We start from the raw sequence: 16,963 nt of genomic DNA on the forward strand, positions 1-16,963 counted from the left end.
GGCTGAATTCCAGCTCAATGGCTCCCCTTTCACGATTTAACAGGGATAATATTTGGGTGCTGGTGGTTGCGTCGCTGACACTTCCTCCTTCCTCGTCAGTGCTACCTTCTCCTCATTTGGTGAAGCAAGATTGTTCTCTAACTTTCGACACTTCACCGCCAGAGAAACAAAGTGGAGTTGTAGTATTCCTTCTTGATGAATAACAACAGGCAGGCAGTAGTAGGGTTTCAGACGAAGAGGCACGAGGTTGACACGGCGGGCGGAAGGTGCAGATATGCGTCTTGTGCTTCTGTTGTCCCAGATCTAATGCAGCGGCATCTTATACAGTATGATATGATGAAACTGAGAGTAAGTTCGTAGCGACATGAGTCGAGGCAGAATTTGGACCGACCATGATGGAATACTGGACTGCCACATCTGTGTTGGTCGGCACAACTTTGCACTTGAGTATGGATGCAGAAATGGCTACCAGACAGATTACGAGCGCGATCTTGACCTTGTTACAGAACAGTGTTTTCTTACCACAAGAGTCGTTCCTGAGTCTCAAGTCTCATATGGCAATTTGCAACGTCCGTAAGCAATATTGGAAACCAGCAGACAGTGGCCCGTGATCCAAACAGTACAATACATCCCATTTTGAGTCTTCGCTACGACAGGCGTATCTATATATACGGTGGAATGAACCACTACCACGATGCAATCTTTTTGTTGTCTTCATCATAATATATACTCCATGCATCTCAATATGGAGACGGGTACTGGGGTCGCGCCGCTAGCAGCCTCTGTGCGCAACTACTTTCTCATACGATTGAGCTCCACTCTAACACGCCTTCCTGACGAAGGAAATGACGCCTTGCCAAGCTTGAAGCGAGTTCTGTGGCAATGCAGAAGAGATTTACGCGATATAACGTCACAAATCTTTCACGATATTCAAGCCATCACGAGGGAGAACAACGAAAACGATATGCCCAAGTGCAGCTTTTGTCACACTCCAATCGAAGCTGATCTAGTATTTGCATATGTTAGATGCAGATGTGTCAGTCAATGTTGTTGTCAGCTTTCCATCGGTTTAGTTCTAACCGTAGAAAATAGGTCACTTGTTTCGAATGTACTTCTAAGCGAAAACATGGCTTTTGTAGGAATGACGATCACGCAATTTTGCATGGCTTGCAAAGATGTAGTGGGGCCGAGCGGCAAGAAGGACATGATAGAAGGGTCTAGAACAACAAGGGTATATGTTCCCCAGCACCAGCGTTGTGTGGTTCAAATATAGATAAGTACGTGTGAACTATGGGATTGGAAGAGAGATTTCCAGTTGTACAGACAGAATCAAAATCGGCTTCCTCTCTTTCTCTCTATCCTCTTCTCTTTGATCACGGACAGTCCAGTTCTGGCTCCCACTCGGAAGTACACTTTTGAACCTCTGTCGTACAATGGAATTTGAGAATATGCCCTTTTCGGCCCTGAACGCACATATTCGGTGCCCAAAATCTATCTTCGATGACGTACAATTGATGTGTAGTAGTCTGCGTATCAATAAGTGCGAAAGAGCCTGGTTAAAGCTCACGCTCTTGGAATCAGAACTGATACGGTCCAAAAGAGTACTTAGGGTATACGTACAGGTCAGAGCCAGAAATGGGTCGTCTGTGCTGAGAGAAGAAAAGAGAGAGACAAAAGGAGGAAGCCGGGTTTGATCTTGTCTGTACCTCATATAGTGCATAGGATAGCAATATCAGTGTCATTTCGCCAAACCAACGTCTTCACCCGCACAAAGCTCCATATATCATATAATGAGTCGGCATAATCAAAAGTGGATGATGAGCGCTGCATGTAGGCTTTACAGCTAGAAAGAGGACGTCTTCAGCCATCGCGGTACTCCAGAGGTTCAAAAGTATACTTCTGGGTAAGAGCCAGAAGTGGACTGTCCGTGCTTAAAGAGAAGAGAAGAGAGACAAAAAGAGGAAGCCGACTTTGATTCAGTCTGTATAATCCATTGTGTAATGTACTGTAAAGTACCAGTAAAGTGCTCCATTCGTGAGATGTCAGGATGTGAGCCATTTGTGGTTACAGGGTTCTCTCGAATTCCCCAGTCCTACCGACCCAGAAGAGCACTTCCCAAGCCAAGATCTAGAAAGCCTTTTTAGTAAAAAGTTACTGTATCTACGTTCGACCATCGACAAACTCCACAACAAGGGCCTACCGACATTCAGAGAATATGTACATAGTATAAATAGAAATCAGTAGAAGAGCTGAAATATTGAACAAGACGGTGAGTATGACCAGCTGGGAGAGGATCAGTCAAGGCATGAATATGGACAAGATCAACATACGCAATCAAACCTCTGATACAAATGGAAATCCGCATTCGTGAGTTCTCTCTGAGAGCGCCACAATGCCCCTCATTTAGAGTCGTATCCTTGGGTTGAAGGCCTTATTCAATCTCATCGAAGGTGCTTCCAGCACATCCAAGACGCCGCCTTTTGATGTTTCAGATGGACCGTATGCTACGTTATGCATCGTCTTTGCTTTGACTCAAACCTGAAATGTTCCTGTATCATCCAGACGTGGGTACAGTTTTGAATGAAGCAGCCATGCCAGCAGCGACATGCGTCTTTCGTGGCTTGTAGGCACGAACATCGACATCCAGGCTGTGGAGAGAGGGGGCCAAGGAATGGCATCTCAGGTTGCCTGGACATGCTAGAAACAGGCTGGTCCTGAATCATGTCCAGTCATGACACGAAACCTCGGGGGGTCGCGCACCATTCCTGTACACTCGGCAGGACTGCACCGACGTTCAAAAGCGTCCTGGTGGGGCCTGAACCAGAACCAGAATGATCGGACGTCTATGGTTGTGTTTGATCAATGGGCGTCCTTCGCTCATTTTTGGATTATTCTCATTCTGATTTCTTTCATGATTGTACGGAAGCAGAACCAGCTATGTATAGTATTGGTGCAATGTCGTCTCCACACTTGATCCACGTTGCGTGCAGGACCACGAAATCGGCCACTCTAGCTGTCTCCACAATCTGACAGGTTTGTCCGTGATTCTCGTTTCCGTGCCTGACAGTGACAAGACCCTGATTGGTCGCCAACACACAGCGACAGCGACAGCGACGAAACCAGAAACGGCACAGAGATGGCCAAGCTGCCATGACCGACCAGAACTGTACTGTATTTACTTACATACTCCCTGATGGACAGTCAAATACAGTGGGGGCAGTCAAGCAGGGTAGAGAAGGGGAAAGAGGCGAGGAAACGACGTAAGCTTATTCATGGTCTTTAGTATCTGACAGGAGATTGTACATGAAGTGGAGAGCTTTTTCAATGCAACCAACATGTAGTGTAGACCTAGCCGAAGCTGCCTTAATCAGGCACCTACACAGCCCACCTCAAGTGCAATGCACGCTTAAAGCTAAAAGCCTACAAGATCGCACATCATTCCAATCTTCTCGCAAGCAGAATTCATGTACACGCTTTTACAATCTCAGAAAATCTTTGCCATTGCGGGCAAACAGCAGTCATAAAATGCTAATGCCTCTGGAAGAAACCGTGTGGCCAGCTTGCCAAACATGGCAAGGGCAGGCTCCCCTACCACCAAAGCATCGGCCGGCGGCAGCGATGCCGGTGCAGATGCCGGTGCCGGAGCTGGCTGGATACTTCATTTTCGAAATCAGCGGCGCCTGCCAAGAGGATGAAGAGTCCAGTTAAACAACAATAGAGTTGCCATAGAGTTCAGTACCGTAACCTTCGAGACAGCGACACATTCTAGGGAAGAGCGGCGACCTAACTATCATGTACAAGAGGCAGTTTAAGGTTGAAAGGTTGAATTAATATAACTTCCATTATATTCTCACCACCGGTGAGGCTAGAGAAGGATCGGGTGCCTGCGCTACTTCGAATCTTGAGCTGTCACTGGGCCGATTGTAAAGTAGGGAATTTGGCTAGGCTGTACAGACTCGCGTGTAGTGGGCTTTAAATACTATCAAGTTTTCTTGTGAAGAATACCGTACTCGTAGTTTTCAGACGGCCTCGGGATCCTGCCACGGACGGCGCATGGATCTCCTGTGATTCCAATGAATACAAGGTTATCAGCGAAGACCATCACGAAAAGTCGATCTTCGTGGCAACGCCAGACCAACCTTGGCGGGTCAAGTTACGTTTATGCCATTCAGAAGATGATGTGCTAACTCGCTTCAAATAGCTTGAGCTTTCAAGTGCCTTTCGGAAAGGGAGCACGTAGAACTTCATTTTCAACGTATACTTCAAAGTGAAACTATCACGAAAAGGCTATTTACATTGATACAAGGATAGATTGATGATACGTAACACACCGGCAAACCTTACGTCAAAGGTCGAAGCGTTGGACTTGGGCAGAGACATGAGAAGAGCATAGGCCATGTTCATAGATCTAAGCATTGATTGAATACTCAGATTCTGAGCTCCACCAACCAGGCTGTTCTCATATCTAAAAGATCACCCACGTTGAACTAGACTCACGTCAGATGTTAATGCCGCAACGGGAGACCGAAGACCTTGGCAACTCATATGTAGTGGTAACCCCCATAATGAATGCTAGACTGGTGCTTCATCTGTAGGCGTGGTATAGCTTTCATCCAAAAGTCATTGGAGGTCCCACTACTAATCATGAGCTGAGATGAAGAGCTGCTTCTGCCAGCTGTGATAGGTTTCCGGTCTGCTTGGACCAAGGAGATGGTTCAGATCGAGCTGGTTGTCCTCGGGCAGAGAGTGCTGGGAATTGACTGGCTTTCTGTCTCCTTGGCCAGATTCCTTCGGAGCGGAGCCTAGTGCTTGATCCCATTGCCTGGGCAGTATCGTCAGTGAGCTGTTGCTCGATCATTCTGCTGTCCACGTCTTCTGCCTGTTCTCTTGCCGACCCAAAGAGACGGTCTGCACGACTCGATTGAAATGCTGTGGACCTAGGAGAGTCGACAACTTCTGGTGCGACGCGCTCCTGCACGAATGTAGCATTATTCGCTTCCTCCATCGCCCGCATCTATGAGAAATAAGTCAACTAAACAAACATTCCCTTTCTTGCGTACGAGTTCATTAGCACCTGGCAGAGCTTGGCCTACTGGCAAGTGCACCGCCGCGTCCAGTTTGCCTTGGCGGGGATCGAAGAAGATGACAGAACAAAACACACTCGCTGCCCTCCCAAAGTCCCCAGCTCCGTGTTTGAGTTGTTCAGCAAGGTTTTTGAGCTCGCCATTCTTCGCAGTTACTTGCTGAAGATATGCTGGAGAGTGGTCTTCGACTTCGCCTATTGGCTGAGATGCCCTGTCCGGCCACAGTGCTCCGGTAAGTTCTGGAGTAGCCATCGAGGCTTTGAGCATAGCGACCCTTTCCTCAAGATCTTCCACCATTTGTTCTTTTGCTGCATGTAGTTTTGCCACGAGCGACTCCGCTAGCGAGGAGAGTACCTTCTCTTGCTGCAATCTCTTCATCTGGGACTCTTGCAGCTGAGCTTTGAATTGCTGTCGAAGCTCGTCCTGCATGTCACGCACTATGCTCTCAATCAGCGAAAGCAGGGCTTGACACAGCTCGTCGTCCTGTTCGACTGCGGCAGTCTCGCCATTGGGAAGTGTTACATCGTGCGACGGTGCCGGGCTAGGGAACGAGAGATCCCTTTTATGTAGGTGGCGGTTACTCATTTTGTTGCGGAACTCTGAGTTTTGATATCCAAGGATTGAGTAGTACGTGGAAGGTAGTGCCAAGAGAAGAAATTGGAAGAAAGAACTATGCAGTTACCAAAATAATGAGACGGGCCTTTTATGAGGTGATGGAGGGGTGCTTGAAGCTGTTTGAAGGCAATCTAGGCGCCTAACCTGGGAGGGTATGATAGGTAATTCATAGGGCAACCGTTCAGTTGATACCGTCTCAGAACAATAAACTTTATGGACAGTTGCTGTTGACTAAGGTGTCGGATCTGGGTAGAAGGAAGCATTTTCTACACGCCCACTCCTATACGTCCATATACAGAAGACGGGTCTCAACTACCCGGCAGATTGTGGAGACAGCTGGAGTGCCGATTTCGTGGTGCACAGTACCGAAGTTCAAAAGTGTCGCGGTGTTAAAAATGGAAATAAACTGGCTCGAAAGTGGCTGGTTCTCATTTGGGGTTTGAATCCACACTGACCACCTCTGACCCCTCTAGCACAATACTGTCCGGTCCCAACTTCCACGTGCCAGAATTGACCATTCTAGAAACTGCATATAGCAAACTACGTTTGGTTGGTTGGCTTGCTGGCCAAGCAACTTCTGGAGCTAGATGTGTCTGATAGGCTTGATCCAACATAGGATTCAACTGCGTCTGTGACACAAACTTGAACAAAGATTGGAAGATATCCTGTGCTGGACGTCCCAGTTGTTAATTGACAAAATTTGGAGCAAGGGGCAAACTAAATCCTCTTTCTGATTCGAAATGTATCATAAGAAGACTGTCTCGACTGCGCCCGATGCTGGCATGAAGCTCTACTACGGTCAATCACAACAGCCTCGATCTACATGATGCTGAGTAGCATACTTGATATCCTCAACTCGACTCTATGTCTCCTCTATCCCCTTCTTGCCACATTCAAGGCACTGAAAACACCGAATATAGAGAAACTGAGAGAATGGTTGATGTACTGGTCCATCCTTTCTACCGTGATGTTCATCGAGTCGCTTTCACATTCCGTCTTAGAGCTAATTCCGGTATATGCGTTGACGAGACTCGTCTTTATCCTTTACCTTCTCCTTCCCAACGCGAGGGGCCATCGTCGGCTATTTGAGTCATTCCTACGGCCCCTGCTCGATTCTCAAGAGAAGCCGATCGAGAGCATGCTTCGATTTGCCGATGATGGAATCCAGACAGTGGGGTCATTTTGCTTGCAACAAGTTTGGAAGTTGTTAGCTACTCAGTGGCGTAACTAGCAGGACGACAAGACTCGATAATATGGAGAAAGAAGCGACGTTACTATATGGTAGCCGCAGTCCCGGCTAGCCTCATCACATTCTGGCCTACAAACTACTAGTACAGTGCCGACTACTTGAAGCATTGTAAACATTTATTTACTTTGTATCCATATAATGCTTTCTTATGGTGTGCCGAGCTATTCCCTAGATCCAAACCAAAATACAATACGATTTACTCACGACTTCTAGATAGGAGAGAGCACATAGCTGATCTCTATTATAGCGTCGTTCTTAAAAGCGGCCATCATCTGAGGATCTGGATAAAGACATTGATAGGCCCATCTACTGCCTCGCGGATTCTGATTACCCGCTTCCCGCCCACTTCATCCCAATAACTCCCAGCACACCGGTACGGTAGAGCTCTGGGATAGACCAGCGGAACAACCGTCAGCACATCGAACAGCTAAACTCCGACATCGTATAAACCTTGACAAGTCCAAACGCCGATGTACCTCATATCTGTTGCACGCATATCATGTTGACTGCGTTCAAGTCTTCACGCATTTGCCGTTCACAAGGCAAGTTACGAGCCACCTTTCCCCCGCTCTCTCTTGTCGGGAGCCTTCTCTTATTTGGCACCACAGACCCAAGAGGGAGCCGAGGACGTTCCATCAAAACAGCCCTTTCGAAATCGCATATCCTAATCTGTCCAGTCTCTCGGTTTATCAGCACATTAGGAGACCGGAGATCCTTGTGCGCGACCCCACAAGTGTGCAAGCCACGGATGGCATGAATCAGTTGTCGCCTTAGATCTCCATCGTCGCCCGCAGTGCGCACCGAGTCCAAGCTATCACCACCCCAGGATAGAAACATCATGTATTGAACTCGGACTCGGAAGTCGTAGTAGTAAGTGCGTGATATCGAACGTAGGTCGATCGCCCCGAGAAAGACAGGCGTGGCTTTACCCTGCAGCGGCTGGAGGGCCTGATAGACCTTTACTTCGTGTTCGAGATCCTCGATAAATGCCGGCACGGTACCCTTGCCAATAAAGGTATACCCATATGCAAGAAGAGTCACCTTGAAGAGGACCCCACGAGCACCTCCCTTGTCAAGGCTCTCGATTCCGTCGTCGAGGGTGCGCTTGAGCTGGTCGCGGAGCAGAGTTTTGAATGTGGCGTGGCTAATGCGGTGGTGGACACTATCCCCATCAGGTCGATGAGCAGCAACATTCGGGCATTTCTCGTCAAGCCGCATCTGTAGCGTCAAGCCGCGCAGGCAATCCTCCGTACAGTATCCACCATTTCGCTGGCGACCATGGTGTGACGAAACCCTCTCGCCGCCGTCCTTGCGTGTGCGGTCGGTCAGAATTTGCCGAACCCTTTCGCTCCGTCTCGGCTCAACTGGTGTGGGCGTCTCCTGCATTCGCCTCGTGCTCTCATCGTCGGATGACTCCGGCGAACGTGCTAGGACACCAACTCTCGTCGCATCTCTCGGAAGTTTCCTTGGCTTCCCCTTCCGGGAGGTACAGGGCGACCGATCAATATCACTGTATGGGTCTGGCTCATAGGCGGGCGAGCTCAATGGTGCCTTCCGCTGATCGGCCGGTATCGATTGTAGTATGGTCTCGACATCTTCTGACCAGGTGTTTAGGCTGGACATGACCGCTTCACGCTCGTCCTGACGATGATATCGTCTGCCCCGGGAGTAGTCTAGAGCCAGCAGGCTGAAAGCAAGCATCTGGCTCACCGCCGTGCAATAACGTGCATTACGTGGGTGCGCGACCACCTCCGCTCCCGGTTCGGCGAGATGGTACAGTAGGGTTGTAGGGTCGGACCAGTCGACTCTCATGAAAACAATCGCCTCCCCTGTGGTGACCAGACCGTACTCTAATCCGCCTTCGATCATGTAGTGGAACGTCTGCGTCATGGCAGCCGCGACGAGTCGTTCCGAGTGGTACTGGAATAAAGCCTCAGGGTCAGCTGATGTTGGGATCGTGGCCCGATTCACGACCTCCTTGTGTATATCCATCGAACGAAGTCCTACGCGAAGATGCTGTGGAGTGACCTTATGTGGTGCTTTGTACTCGTTGATGTAAAGCATAGTACGCTTTGTCGAAGTCCCGTCCTCCTGTTTATAAATGCATATTTGATCAGGGCGGAGCCGGAGGCGTTCGAATCGAGGTTGGTCGGGCGTGCGTGGCCGTTGCGGTGTGGTACGGCGGCCAACCACCTCTTCGGAGACGTCGCTAATAGCATTCGGATGGTTCTCAAATACAATACCATCCCCAAGACCAAAAGTTACCCTGACCTCGTCTATAGATACGAGATGCTCGACAATCGACCGTACCGGATCCTCCACACTGATGTGCTGAAAGTATTCGAGATCCTTCTCATTGGCAATCCGTTTTCGTGATATCCTTTCTCCAAGGCCTTGTAAGAACGCCAGACTCTCGAAAGCTCTGGCCTCGGTTGGGCATAGTGAATAAAGATCGCCGAATACCGTCCTTTGCTGATCTATGAAGTCTGACCAAGGGATGAGTCGCGTCGGGCAATATTTGTTTTGGGGATTCGTGGTTGAACCCTTCGATGTAAGACTTTTGTCTGGCTCGACCTTGAATTTCGCATAGACAAACTCGTGGCAGGCTTCGAGGTATTCAGAGAAGGTTGTTGGACGGTTGAGTTTTTCTGCTTCTTCGGCGCGTTGTCGCTCGACCTGGCGTTGCTGGTCTGCTTCTTGGGCGCGTTGTCGCTCGAGCTGGCGTTGCTGGTCTGCTTCTTCGGCGCGTTGTCGCTCGACCTGGCGTTGCTGGTCTGCTTCTTCGGCGCGTTGTCGCTCGAGCTGGCGTTGCTGTTCTGCTTCTTCGGCGCGTTGGTCTGCTTCTTCGGCGCGTTGTCGCTCGAGCTGGCGTTGCTGGTCTGCTTCTTCGGCGCGTTGTCGCTCGAGCTGGTGTTGCTGGTCTGCTTCTTCGGCGCGTTGGTCTGCTTCTTCGGCGCGTTGTCGCTCGAGCTGGCGTTGCTGGTCTGCTTCTTCGGCGCGTTGGTCTGCTTCTTGGGCGCGTTTTTCTAACTCCTCTAAACGCTTCAATAATGCGTCCCTTGACTCCTCGTTTTCCATATTGATATTGAATTCATTTAAGGACTTCCTTGAGCATCATGATTGAATAGCGAAGTTATGTAAAAGGACCGGTGTTGACTCATTCGCTGACGCAGCCCCAAGGCTAAGTGGCCCACTTTTACGTCGTTTCCGATGGCTGAAGATATCCTCTTTCTAGCTATAAAAGCCTACATGCAGCGCTCATCATCCACTTTTGATGATGCCAACCCATTATATGATATATGGAGCATAATAACTCCAGAAGAGCTTAGTGATAAATCATGAGCATGAGTTGAAGACTGGTATAGTCCGAAAGAGTACTCGTACTGTACTTTAGGGCGGGAGCCATAGTTGGATCATCCGTGCTCAAAGAATAGAATAGAGAGACGAAAAGAGGAAAGCCAATTTTGATCATGCCTGTACAGTGAGCGACTTTGGCGTGGTCTTCAACGAATGCCTTTTTTGTTTTACTTTTCCTTTTTGTTTCTTTTAGCTCGAATCGGTTTGGGACATGGTCCAGGTTGCGTTGTACCTGATGCCACACACGGTTTTGGCCTCTTGTACGTCAAGCAGCTGTACGGTACACTATTGAACTGCTTGATGGACTATCTTCTGCATCCCACCCCAGTCCGCATACACGCCATAAGTATGGAGTGTACACTTCCATAATCTGAGGCCAGATTTCCTTTCTCGAAAGTTGTCATGATATCTGAACCTCAATAAAGTATATGTATCGATGGCTTGAAATGGAAGAGTATCCAGAACAACGTTGTATCTCGTTGAGGCCAATTGGTGTCGAGGAAACAGTTCAATCAGCATATTCCTCCTTTTGCTGCCGGTACAATTACAAGCAATTTGTAGGGGACATTTCAATCTCAACTAGCAAAGTATTGAAACATGATGTAGATATTTGGCCAGCCAGTATCATATTATACACCAGCGAGCGGAACTGTTCCCTTGACGGCCATTGTCAGCATTTTCATGCACGACCGTTGCAAAACGAAAGTTTCTGCAACAGGCGATTTTCCCTTTCCCTTCCTCTCTCTTGTCTCAGCGATCACTATATAAATATGAAGAAATCATGTCATTGCAACTGAAGGATCAGACATATCGTTCACTGCAAAAAACTCCAACCCAGCATTCACCCTATCCTGTCATCCCGATCAGACCCATCGGCCTGATTAGCAAACATCAGCATGGCCAAGTTCATCCGACTACCCGATCTAGAGGCCGGTTGGCGATGGCCTCGTCAAGTCAACATCCACACGGCCGACATCAAACAAGAATGCCTCGACTGGGTGTCTAGTTTCGGGGCATTCACCCCCCAGGCACAGAAGGCCTTCGACAAATGTAACTTTAGTCAGTGGCACCCGTATCTATGTACCATTGAGTGACAAGGCTCCGGCGCGCTGACATGAGCTTTTGCAGATTTGCTGGCTGGTCTGATGTACCCGCGATTGGACAGAGAACAATTGAGGTGTACGTGTGATGTCATAAACCTCTTCTTCATCTTTGACGAGCACTCCGACATATCCGAACCGGCCGATGTATGGAATCAAGTCGACATCTTGATGGATGCTCTGCGCAATCCCGAAATGCCACGCCCAGCCGGAGAATGGGTCGGCGGCGAGATTGCGCGACAGTAGGTCGTCCATTCCCCAGGTCAGCTACCGTCATGATAAGAACAAGTGAGCTCACTGGAGGTGCACAACAGGTTTTGGATTCGAGTGGCTGGGATCTCAACCAGGTCATTCCAACAGCGGTTCCTTGCAAGCTGGGAGAAGTACCTGAAAGGAACTGCACAACAGGCAGAAGATAGGTTCCGCTCTCACATCCGCACCGTCCCCAGCTATCTCGAGGTTCGGCGGCAAACCATTGGAGTGATGCCCTCTCTGGCCTTCTTCCAAATGGAAATGAACCTGCCAGATGAGGTGCTAACGCATCCCACTATCAGAGCATTAGAGACGCTCGCGGTGGATCTGACTATCATTGCTAATGTAAGTTTGCTGTCAGCGTAGTCGATCTCATGAAGACGCGGAAGACACAGAACACGGAACAGTAAGCTCACATCATCGGCGCTCTAGGATGTGCTGTCATACAACAAAGAACAAGCCTCTGGCGACGATGGGCATAACCTCATCAGCATTATTATGAAAGAGTGTCGTTTTAGTCTACAGGAAGCGATTGACTGGGCCGCGAGGATACATGCCAAGCTCGTACAGCAATTCAATCAGGCGGTTCTCGTAGTGCGCCGTTGGGGTGGTCTCGTCGACTTGGATATCCAGATATATGTAGACGGCATTGCTCAATGGGTCGGTGCCAATGTCCAGTGGAGTTTCGAGAGCGAGAGATACTTTGGGAAACACGGCCTCGAAATCAAGGAATCTCGCATCCTAGAGCTGCTGCCCTCGAAAGTGGAGGCGCGAGTCGAGACGGGTCCATTTGTCGTCAACAATCTGTTGTCACGGGGGCCTGATGACATATTTCCTGAAGTGTTCGAGATGGTACGAGGATTCTGAAGATACTTAGTTGCGTACATCTCTACGACGAGTGCTCAGAGATCCTTGTACGTGCGTGCGTGAGGCAATGAGGAACAAAATACAAACTACATGCGTGTCAGCTGACTAAATCCACGGTTGACGAGACATCTATGCTACCTGCGCGATGTAAGCAGATAGTGATGGTGATAACTGCATTCGCGTCCGGTCATTCCGAAGGCACGTTCTTCTCTGGATGATATTCCTGCATGCATCAGAGATACCGTCTTAAAGGGAATGTTCAGTGTTCGAATGGTGTCTGCAAAGAAGACCATAAAGCTCCTAAGATCGCATCGGTTATGTCCACATCGATCGAGATCCACTATGGTTATCTTCGCTTCGTAAGTGAGAATTTAGTCCTACAAGTTCGATAGGGAAAACCCGGCAGGAGCAAGGTTGCGTATGGAGTATACCTATCATTGTTGAAGAGCCTGAAACATGGACGCAAACAGGACCAAAGGAGTAATTCGTCATGGACAGTGTAGCTCACTCAAGCTTGAGCAAGGATGGGATTATGAACGGCCTCCAAATACTGAGTGCAATTTTCTTGTCACAAGGGGCCTAATTCAATGTAGTATTGTGTATCAGCCGGATCCAGCTTTGAGTGTTTCATTCAAGTGGATTGAATAATCATTAAATGGCACTCAGGCTGGTGATGGTACAGTGCTACCTGTAATAACCCAATCGATTCTTAGTGAATTCCTTCGTCATTCGATTATCTCAATCCAGACGCTACGCGGAGCTCTAGGTGATTTCGAAGTCGCGAGACGCCAAAATAGTCCAGAAAACATCCGTCCATATGTTCCATAACATCATGTCCACCATGGACGTACCATACTGGGACAAATACGATAAAAGGAACTGGCCATCTCCGCCAAGAAATCCGCACACTGCCGCAAACTTGAAGGAGAAAAGGTGAGCTTCGGCCCAGGTGTACCAGGGAGTTCAGGTGGCCGACAATCTCTTTACAGTCCTGACTCTCAGATGCAGTGACAAACGCTATTTCGTGGTTGGGTTGCCATTTTTCTGGGTGCATCAATGGCAGCAAGTCTGCACCATCTCCTTCGAGGGCACCATCAATTGAGAGACGTAGCTTCCGTTCCGTGCCTCCCAACACGAGGTGGCTTTCCATGTATCGATCCAAATGTCTGAATTTTATTTCATGCGTGCTTCTGTGGATATGTGCTCGAAGAAGAGGTTCACATTCTTGATGGAGCCAGCGACAGGTCCGAATCAAACCGAACAACCCCTTGGCGCGTATTTCATTGCTCCGCTTACGACTGGACGGCGTCCACGACAACTTCAGAGGCATGTCAACGGATACAAGATAGTCGTATATCATGATACGAAGCTCTAGACAGAAATGAGCATGAAGGATTACGTTCGCAGGGAATACATACCTGGAGGAAGTGACAATAGGAGGTCTGGCGGTTGTTCTCCATTCTATAGCGACGATTTGATTGTGTACAATCATAACAGTTAAGACAGAAATGTTTTCTTACGACTCTACTTAGAAGAAAAAAAAACCGAAAAAAGAAAAGAAAACAAGTATTGATTCATTTATTGCTCATGGGTGGTCATGGGGGCAAGTGATCTTATATAAATATTCAACACGTTCGGGACTACACAGAGTGCTCGGAAGCCGCGAAATACGGCATGACTGTTACGCCGGTAAGTATGCCTTGAGGTTGACGGTAATTGTAGACTCTGCAGAAAGCACAACGACCAGCGCTATGGTAACACCAGTAAACGAATTATAGCCCTGACAAGATGCACCATTGTTCGACTGATTATTTCAGTACTTTCTTGAGTTACAGTCTGTTTGATGTCGCACTGAAGTTAAGTCCTCTAGTACAACCCTATATTCTTGAAAAATACGGCCATAGGATCGACAGATAGAGCACAGTTGCCTCCTTGCCAAGGGCGATGGTGTGACGGCAAAGTGATGGACCACTTCTGCGATCTTGATCTTCTCTCAGGAATACAGGGTCCTCGGCCGAAGAAAAGTATGGTCGTATATCTCTCTGCATCTTTGTCAGGTCAACCTTCCAGGTGTATATTTTTGCCTGGCTGTTACATCCTGTCTGTTGAAATATATGCCCACTCATTGAAGTTGTGCCCATGGACTCTTCCCGTTCGATTACATAGAGACCCATCAGTCCGATGGTCTCGAAATTCCACGCTTCCTCGGACTGAACCTGCGCTCCATCATCATCCAATGCTGCCTCACTCCTCCAGGCGTTCGGTCCAGTCTTGTGGCTATATCTTCCCAGCTCTGCTCTTGTTCCATCCCGCTCGCAGAGTCTGCTCCTGTCGAGGACTCCAAGGCTTATGACACATGACACGTCGTCTCTTGGCAGGTCTTCCCCGTGGCTCTCCGTCTACATAATCTTGATCGCTGGTGTGTCCCAAATGACCATCCTTCTCCCTGAGGTACAACGCATCATCAGAAGTGTGGTCCGTGTGACTTCGTGGAGGAGTGCAGACTGTTCTTCGGGATCTGTTGCTTGAAGAGGTGCTGTGTGGCCCGAACAAGGTCAAGCCGTCCCTGCTTCTTGCAGCAGCACCGCCATCAACTCGCTTTCTCCTCATCGTCATAGCATAGTCTCGGATTGCTCAGAGACTGATCCTCAGCATGGCCGCATTCTTCTCCTCCGAAGACACCGCATGGTTATCATTGACTAACGAGTTCCAGGCAATCTTGTCGTGTCGATGGAACGGCAGCGATCCGTACTCGCAGCATGGTCCACAGTGCCGCGAGGAGGCTGTAGGCCTAGAACATCATGTCAGTGTCACTTTGTCTCTATTCAACCCAATATCAACGGTGTGAATGCCCTTACTTCTCAGGCTTGCCGATTCTTTCATCATGCCCTTTGTTATATTTCCTTCGTTAGCGAGTGGGATTGGCGACGGCGACATGGAGGACGACTGCGAACCGTTGGACTCCTCACTGACCAGACAGTGTATCGGGGAGTATGGAGGCTCTATGGTGCTGGCCTTGATGCTGATGGTCTCATCGTCAGTCAGAACGTCCGACAGGCTAGCTGTGTCGATCGCCGTGCTGTCACGCCTCGTCCATGGAAGTCGTTGTTGCTCGTGACGAACGATCTGGGGTTGGGTTAGATGGGAAAAGTCTTTTTTTTTGGCTACGGTCTCGAATTTGCAACGATCTGCTGTTCCTTAGGGTTAGAAGGTTTTCTGCAGTCAGGCTTTCCGCGTACCTACCATGGCTTTTGACCTCTGGCGGATTAGGCATTGATGTGGACGGTATGGGGGAGACTGTTGGCATATCTGCTGAGATGCCAAGCGAGATATGATGTTCTCCTCCCCGATCATGCATTGATGTCGTTGTCATGCCTCTGTGCACATCTCGAAATGCTCGACGGTCATTGCGCTTGAAGGCGAGCTGCGCCATTTTCATGATACAGAGAATTACCAGCATGAATAATGGCAAGTCAATGTGAGTAGGACGAAATTAATATTTATTGATGAAGTTCGAACTTCTATCTGATCGTCAAGCAATTTACCATATTTATAATTAGCAGTGTATAAAACTACGACACACTTTCGCTCTAATAATAATGACAAGATTGAGACGAGAGAATCGATATGCTACAATCAGACAGACCCTGATGGAAACTCGTGCAATAAAACTACAAACCGGTACGGTAGCCCAAATGCGGCCTCTCAGGTGGTGCAGAGCAGGTGCTGTATCCGCTCTGGCCCGAATACGCTTTTGATCTGACCGACTCAGGACGACTTTCGACGACGTCGCTGTACCATTGTAGCCTGTGATACACTCCGTGTGCCGAATTCTAGCTCCCGATAGGAAGGCCACTGTTGCTCCATTGTAACGTTCTTGACCTTTCGGTCCCCTTTTGTACATAATTTGTCCTGCACTCTTAGATCAACTTGTTATACCTAAACAACCTGTGCACGATTTCGTTCGAGTGGTGCTGGCTACGAACCTGCTGTCCTGGCAAGAGCTCTTTCGAGTCTTTCTTGTCGGGGTCAACAGAGCCAATGCAGAGACGCATCTTGTAGAATTTGTGGATTTCCAGTAGCCCTTATGGCATACACGTACATAGATAATTGAATATACGCTGGTTTCGGCTTGACCATTTCCCCAATGACGTATGGGCTCACGATCACCGTTTCCCATGTCTTGTGTCGTTTCCTCGCCTCTTTCTCCATCTCTACCGTGCTTGACTGCCCCCACTGTATCTGACTGTCCATCAGGAGTACAGACAAGATCAAAACCGGCTTCCTCCTTTTGTCTCTCTCTTTTCTTCTCTAAGCACAGACGATCCATTCCTGGCTCTAGCCTGTACGTATACCCTAAGTACTCTTTTGGACCGTATCAATTCTGATTACAAGAGCGTGAGCTTCGACCAGCTCTTCCGCACATATTGATACACCCA

The 16,963-nt window shown here is 48.7% G+C and overlaps 6 protein-coding genes across 6 annotated transcripts; 3 read left to right on the forward strand and 3 right to left on the reverse strand.

Annotated features, from left to right (window-relative positions):
* Positions 1-3,150: 3,150 nt before the first annotated feature.
* Positions 3,151-3,708, forward strand: BKA67DRAFT_537174 (uncharacterized protein; the record flags this gene model as incomplete). Its single annotated transcript, XM_046100273.1, has 2 exons — positions 3,151-3,260; positions 3,342-3,708. 2 exons carry the CDS (start codon positions 3,151-3,153, stop codon positions 3,706-3,708), a joined length of 477 nt encoding a protein of 158 aa, XP_045957788.1.
* A 760-nt stretch (positions 3,709-4,468) lies between these two features.
* On the reverse strand, positions 4,469-6,077 carry BKA67DRAFT_570023 (uncharacterized protein). The gene is given in 3 exon segments (XM_046103139.1): positions 4,469-5,014; positions 5,061-5,846; positions 5,857-6,077. 2 exon segments carry the CDS (start codon positions 5,667-5,669, stop codon positions 4,643-4,645), a joined length of 981 nt encoding a protein of 326 aa, XP_045957789.1. The 5' UTR covers positions 5,670-5,846; positions 5,857-6,077; the 3' UTR covers positions 4,469-4,642.
* A 448-nt stretch (positions 6,078-6,525) lies between these two features.
* BKA67DRAFT_519272 (TB2/DP1, HVA22 family-domain-containing protein) lies at positions 6,526-6,930 on the forward strand (the record flags this gene model as incomplete). Its single annotated transcript, XM_046098083.1, has 1 exon — positions 6,526-6,930. The coding sequence occupies one exon, from the start codon at positions 6,526-6,528 to the stop codon at positions 6,928-6,930; it is 405 nt and encodes a 134-aa protein (XP_045957790.1).
* A 606-nt stretch (positions 6,931-7,536) lies between these two features.
* On the reverse strand, positions 7,537-9,774 carry BKA67DRAFT_507660 (uncharacterized protein; the record flags this gene model as incomplete). Its single annotated transcript, XM_046097151.1, has 1 exon — positions 7,537-9,774. A coding segment is annotated over one exon (2,238 nt), but the record flags the coding sequence as incomplete, so codon positions are not given.
* Positions 9,775-11,171: 1,397 nt separating this feature from the next.
* Positions 11,172-12,950, forward strand: BKA67DRAFT_625575 (isoprenoid synthase domain-containing protein). Its single transcript, XM_046105535.1, has 4 exons — positions 11,172-11,364; positions 11,434-11,647; positions 11,720-12,002; positions 12,090-12,950. Exons 1-4 carry the CDS (start codon positions 11,202-11,204, stop codon positions 12,522-12,524), a joined length of 1,095 nt encoding a protein of 364 aa, XP_045957792.1. The 5' UTR covers positions 11,172-11,201; the 3' UTR covers positions 12,525-12,950.
* Positions 12,951-16,195: 3,245 nt separating this feature from the next.
* BKA67DRAFT_537179 (uncharacterized protein) lies at positions 16,196-16,854 on the reverse strand (the record flags this gene model as incomplete). Its single annotated transcript, XM_046100274.1, has 3 exons — positions 16,196-16,331; positions 16,464-16,579; positions 16,627-16,854. The coding sequence occupies 3 exons, from the start codon at positions 16,852-16,854 to the stop codon at positions 16,196-16,198; spliced, it is 480 nt and encodes a 159-aa protein (XP_045957793.1).
* Between the last annotated feature and the right edge of the window lie 109 nt (positions 16,855-16,963).

The sequence above is a fragment of the Truncatella angustata genome, assembly GCF_020726525.1.
Source record: "Truncatella angustata strain MPI-SDFR-AT-0073 chromosome Unknown BKA67scaffold_5, whole genome shotgun sequence".
Taxonomy (NCBI): domain Eukaryota; kingdom Fungi; phylum Ascomycota; class Sordariomycetes; order Amphisphaeriales; family Sporocadaceae; genus Truncatella; species Truncatella angustata.

Coding starts and splice junctions, on each gene's coding strand:
- BKA67DRAFT_570023 (XM_046103139.1), bottom strand. CDS start 5,669: ATGAGTAACCGCCACCTACATAAAAGGGATCTCTCGTTCCCTAGCCCG. Junction 5,015..5,060: donor TGCCAGGTGCTAATGAACTC/GTACGCAAGAAA, acceptor TATTTCTCATAG/ATGCGGGCGATGGAGGAAGC.
- BKA67DRAFT_625575 (XM_046105535.1), top strand. CDS start 11,202: ATGGCCAAGTTCATCCGACTACCCGATCTAGAGGCCGGTTGGCGATGG. Junction 11,648..11,719: donor GGCGGCGAGATTGCGCGACA/GTAGGTCGTCCA, acceptor GGTGCACAACAG/GTTTTGGATTCGAGTGGCTG. Junction 12,003..12,089: donor ATCTGACTATCATTGCTAAT/GTAAGTTTGCTG, acceptor TCGGCGCTCTAG/GATGTGCTGTCATACAACAA.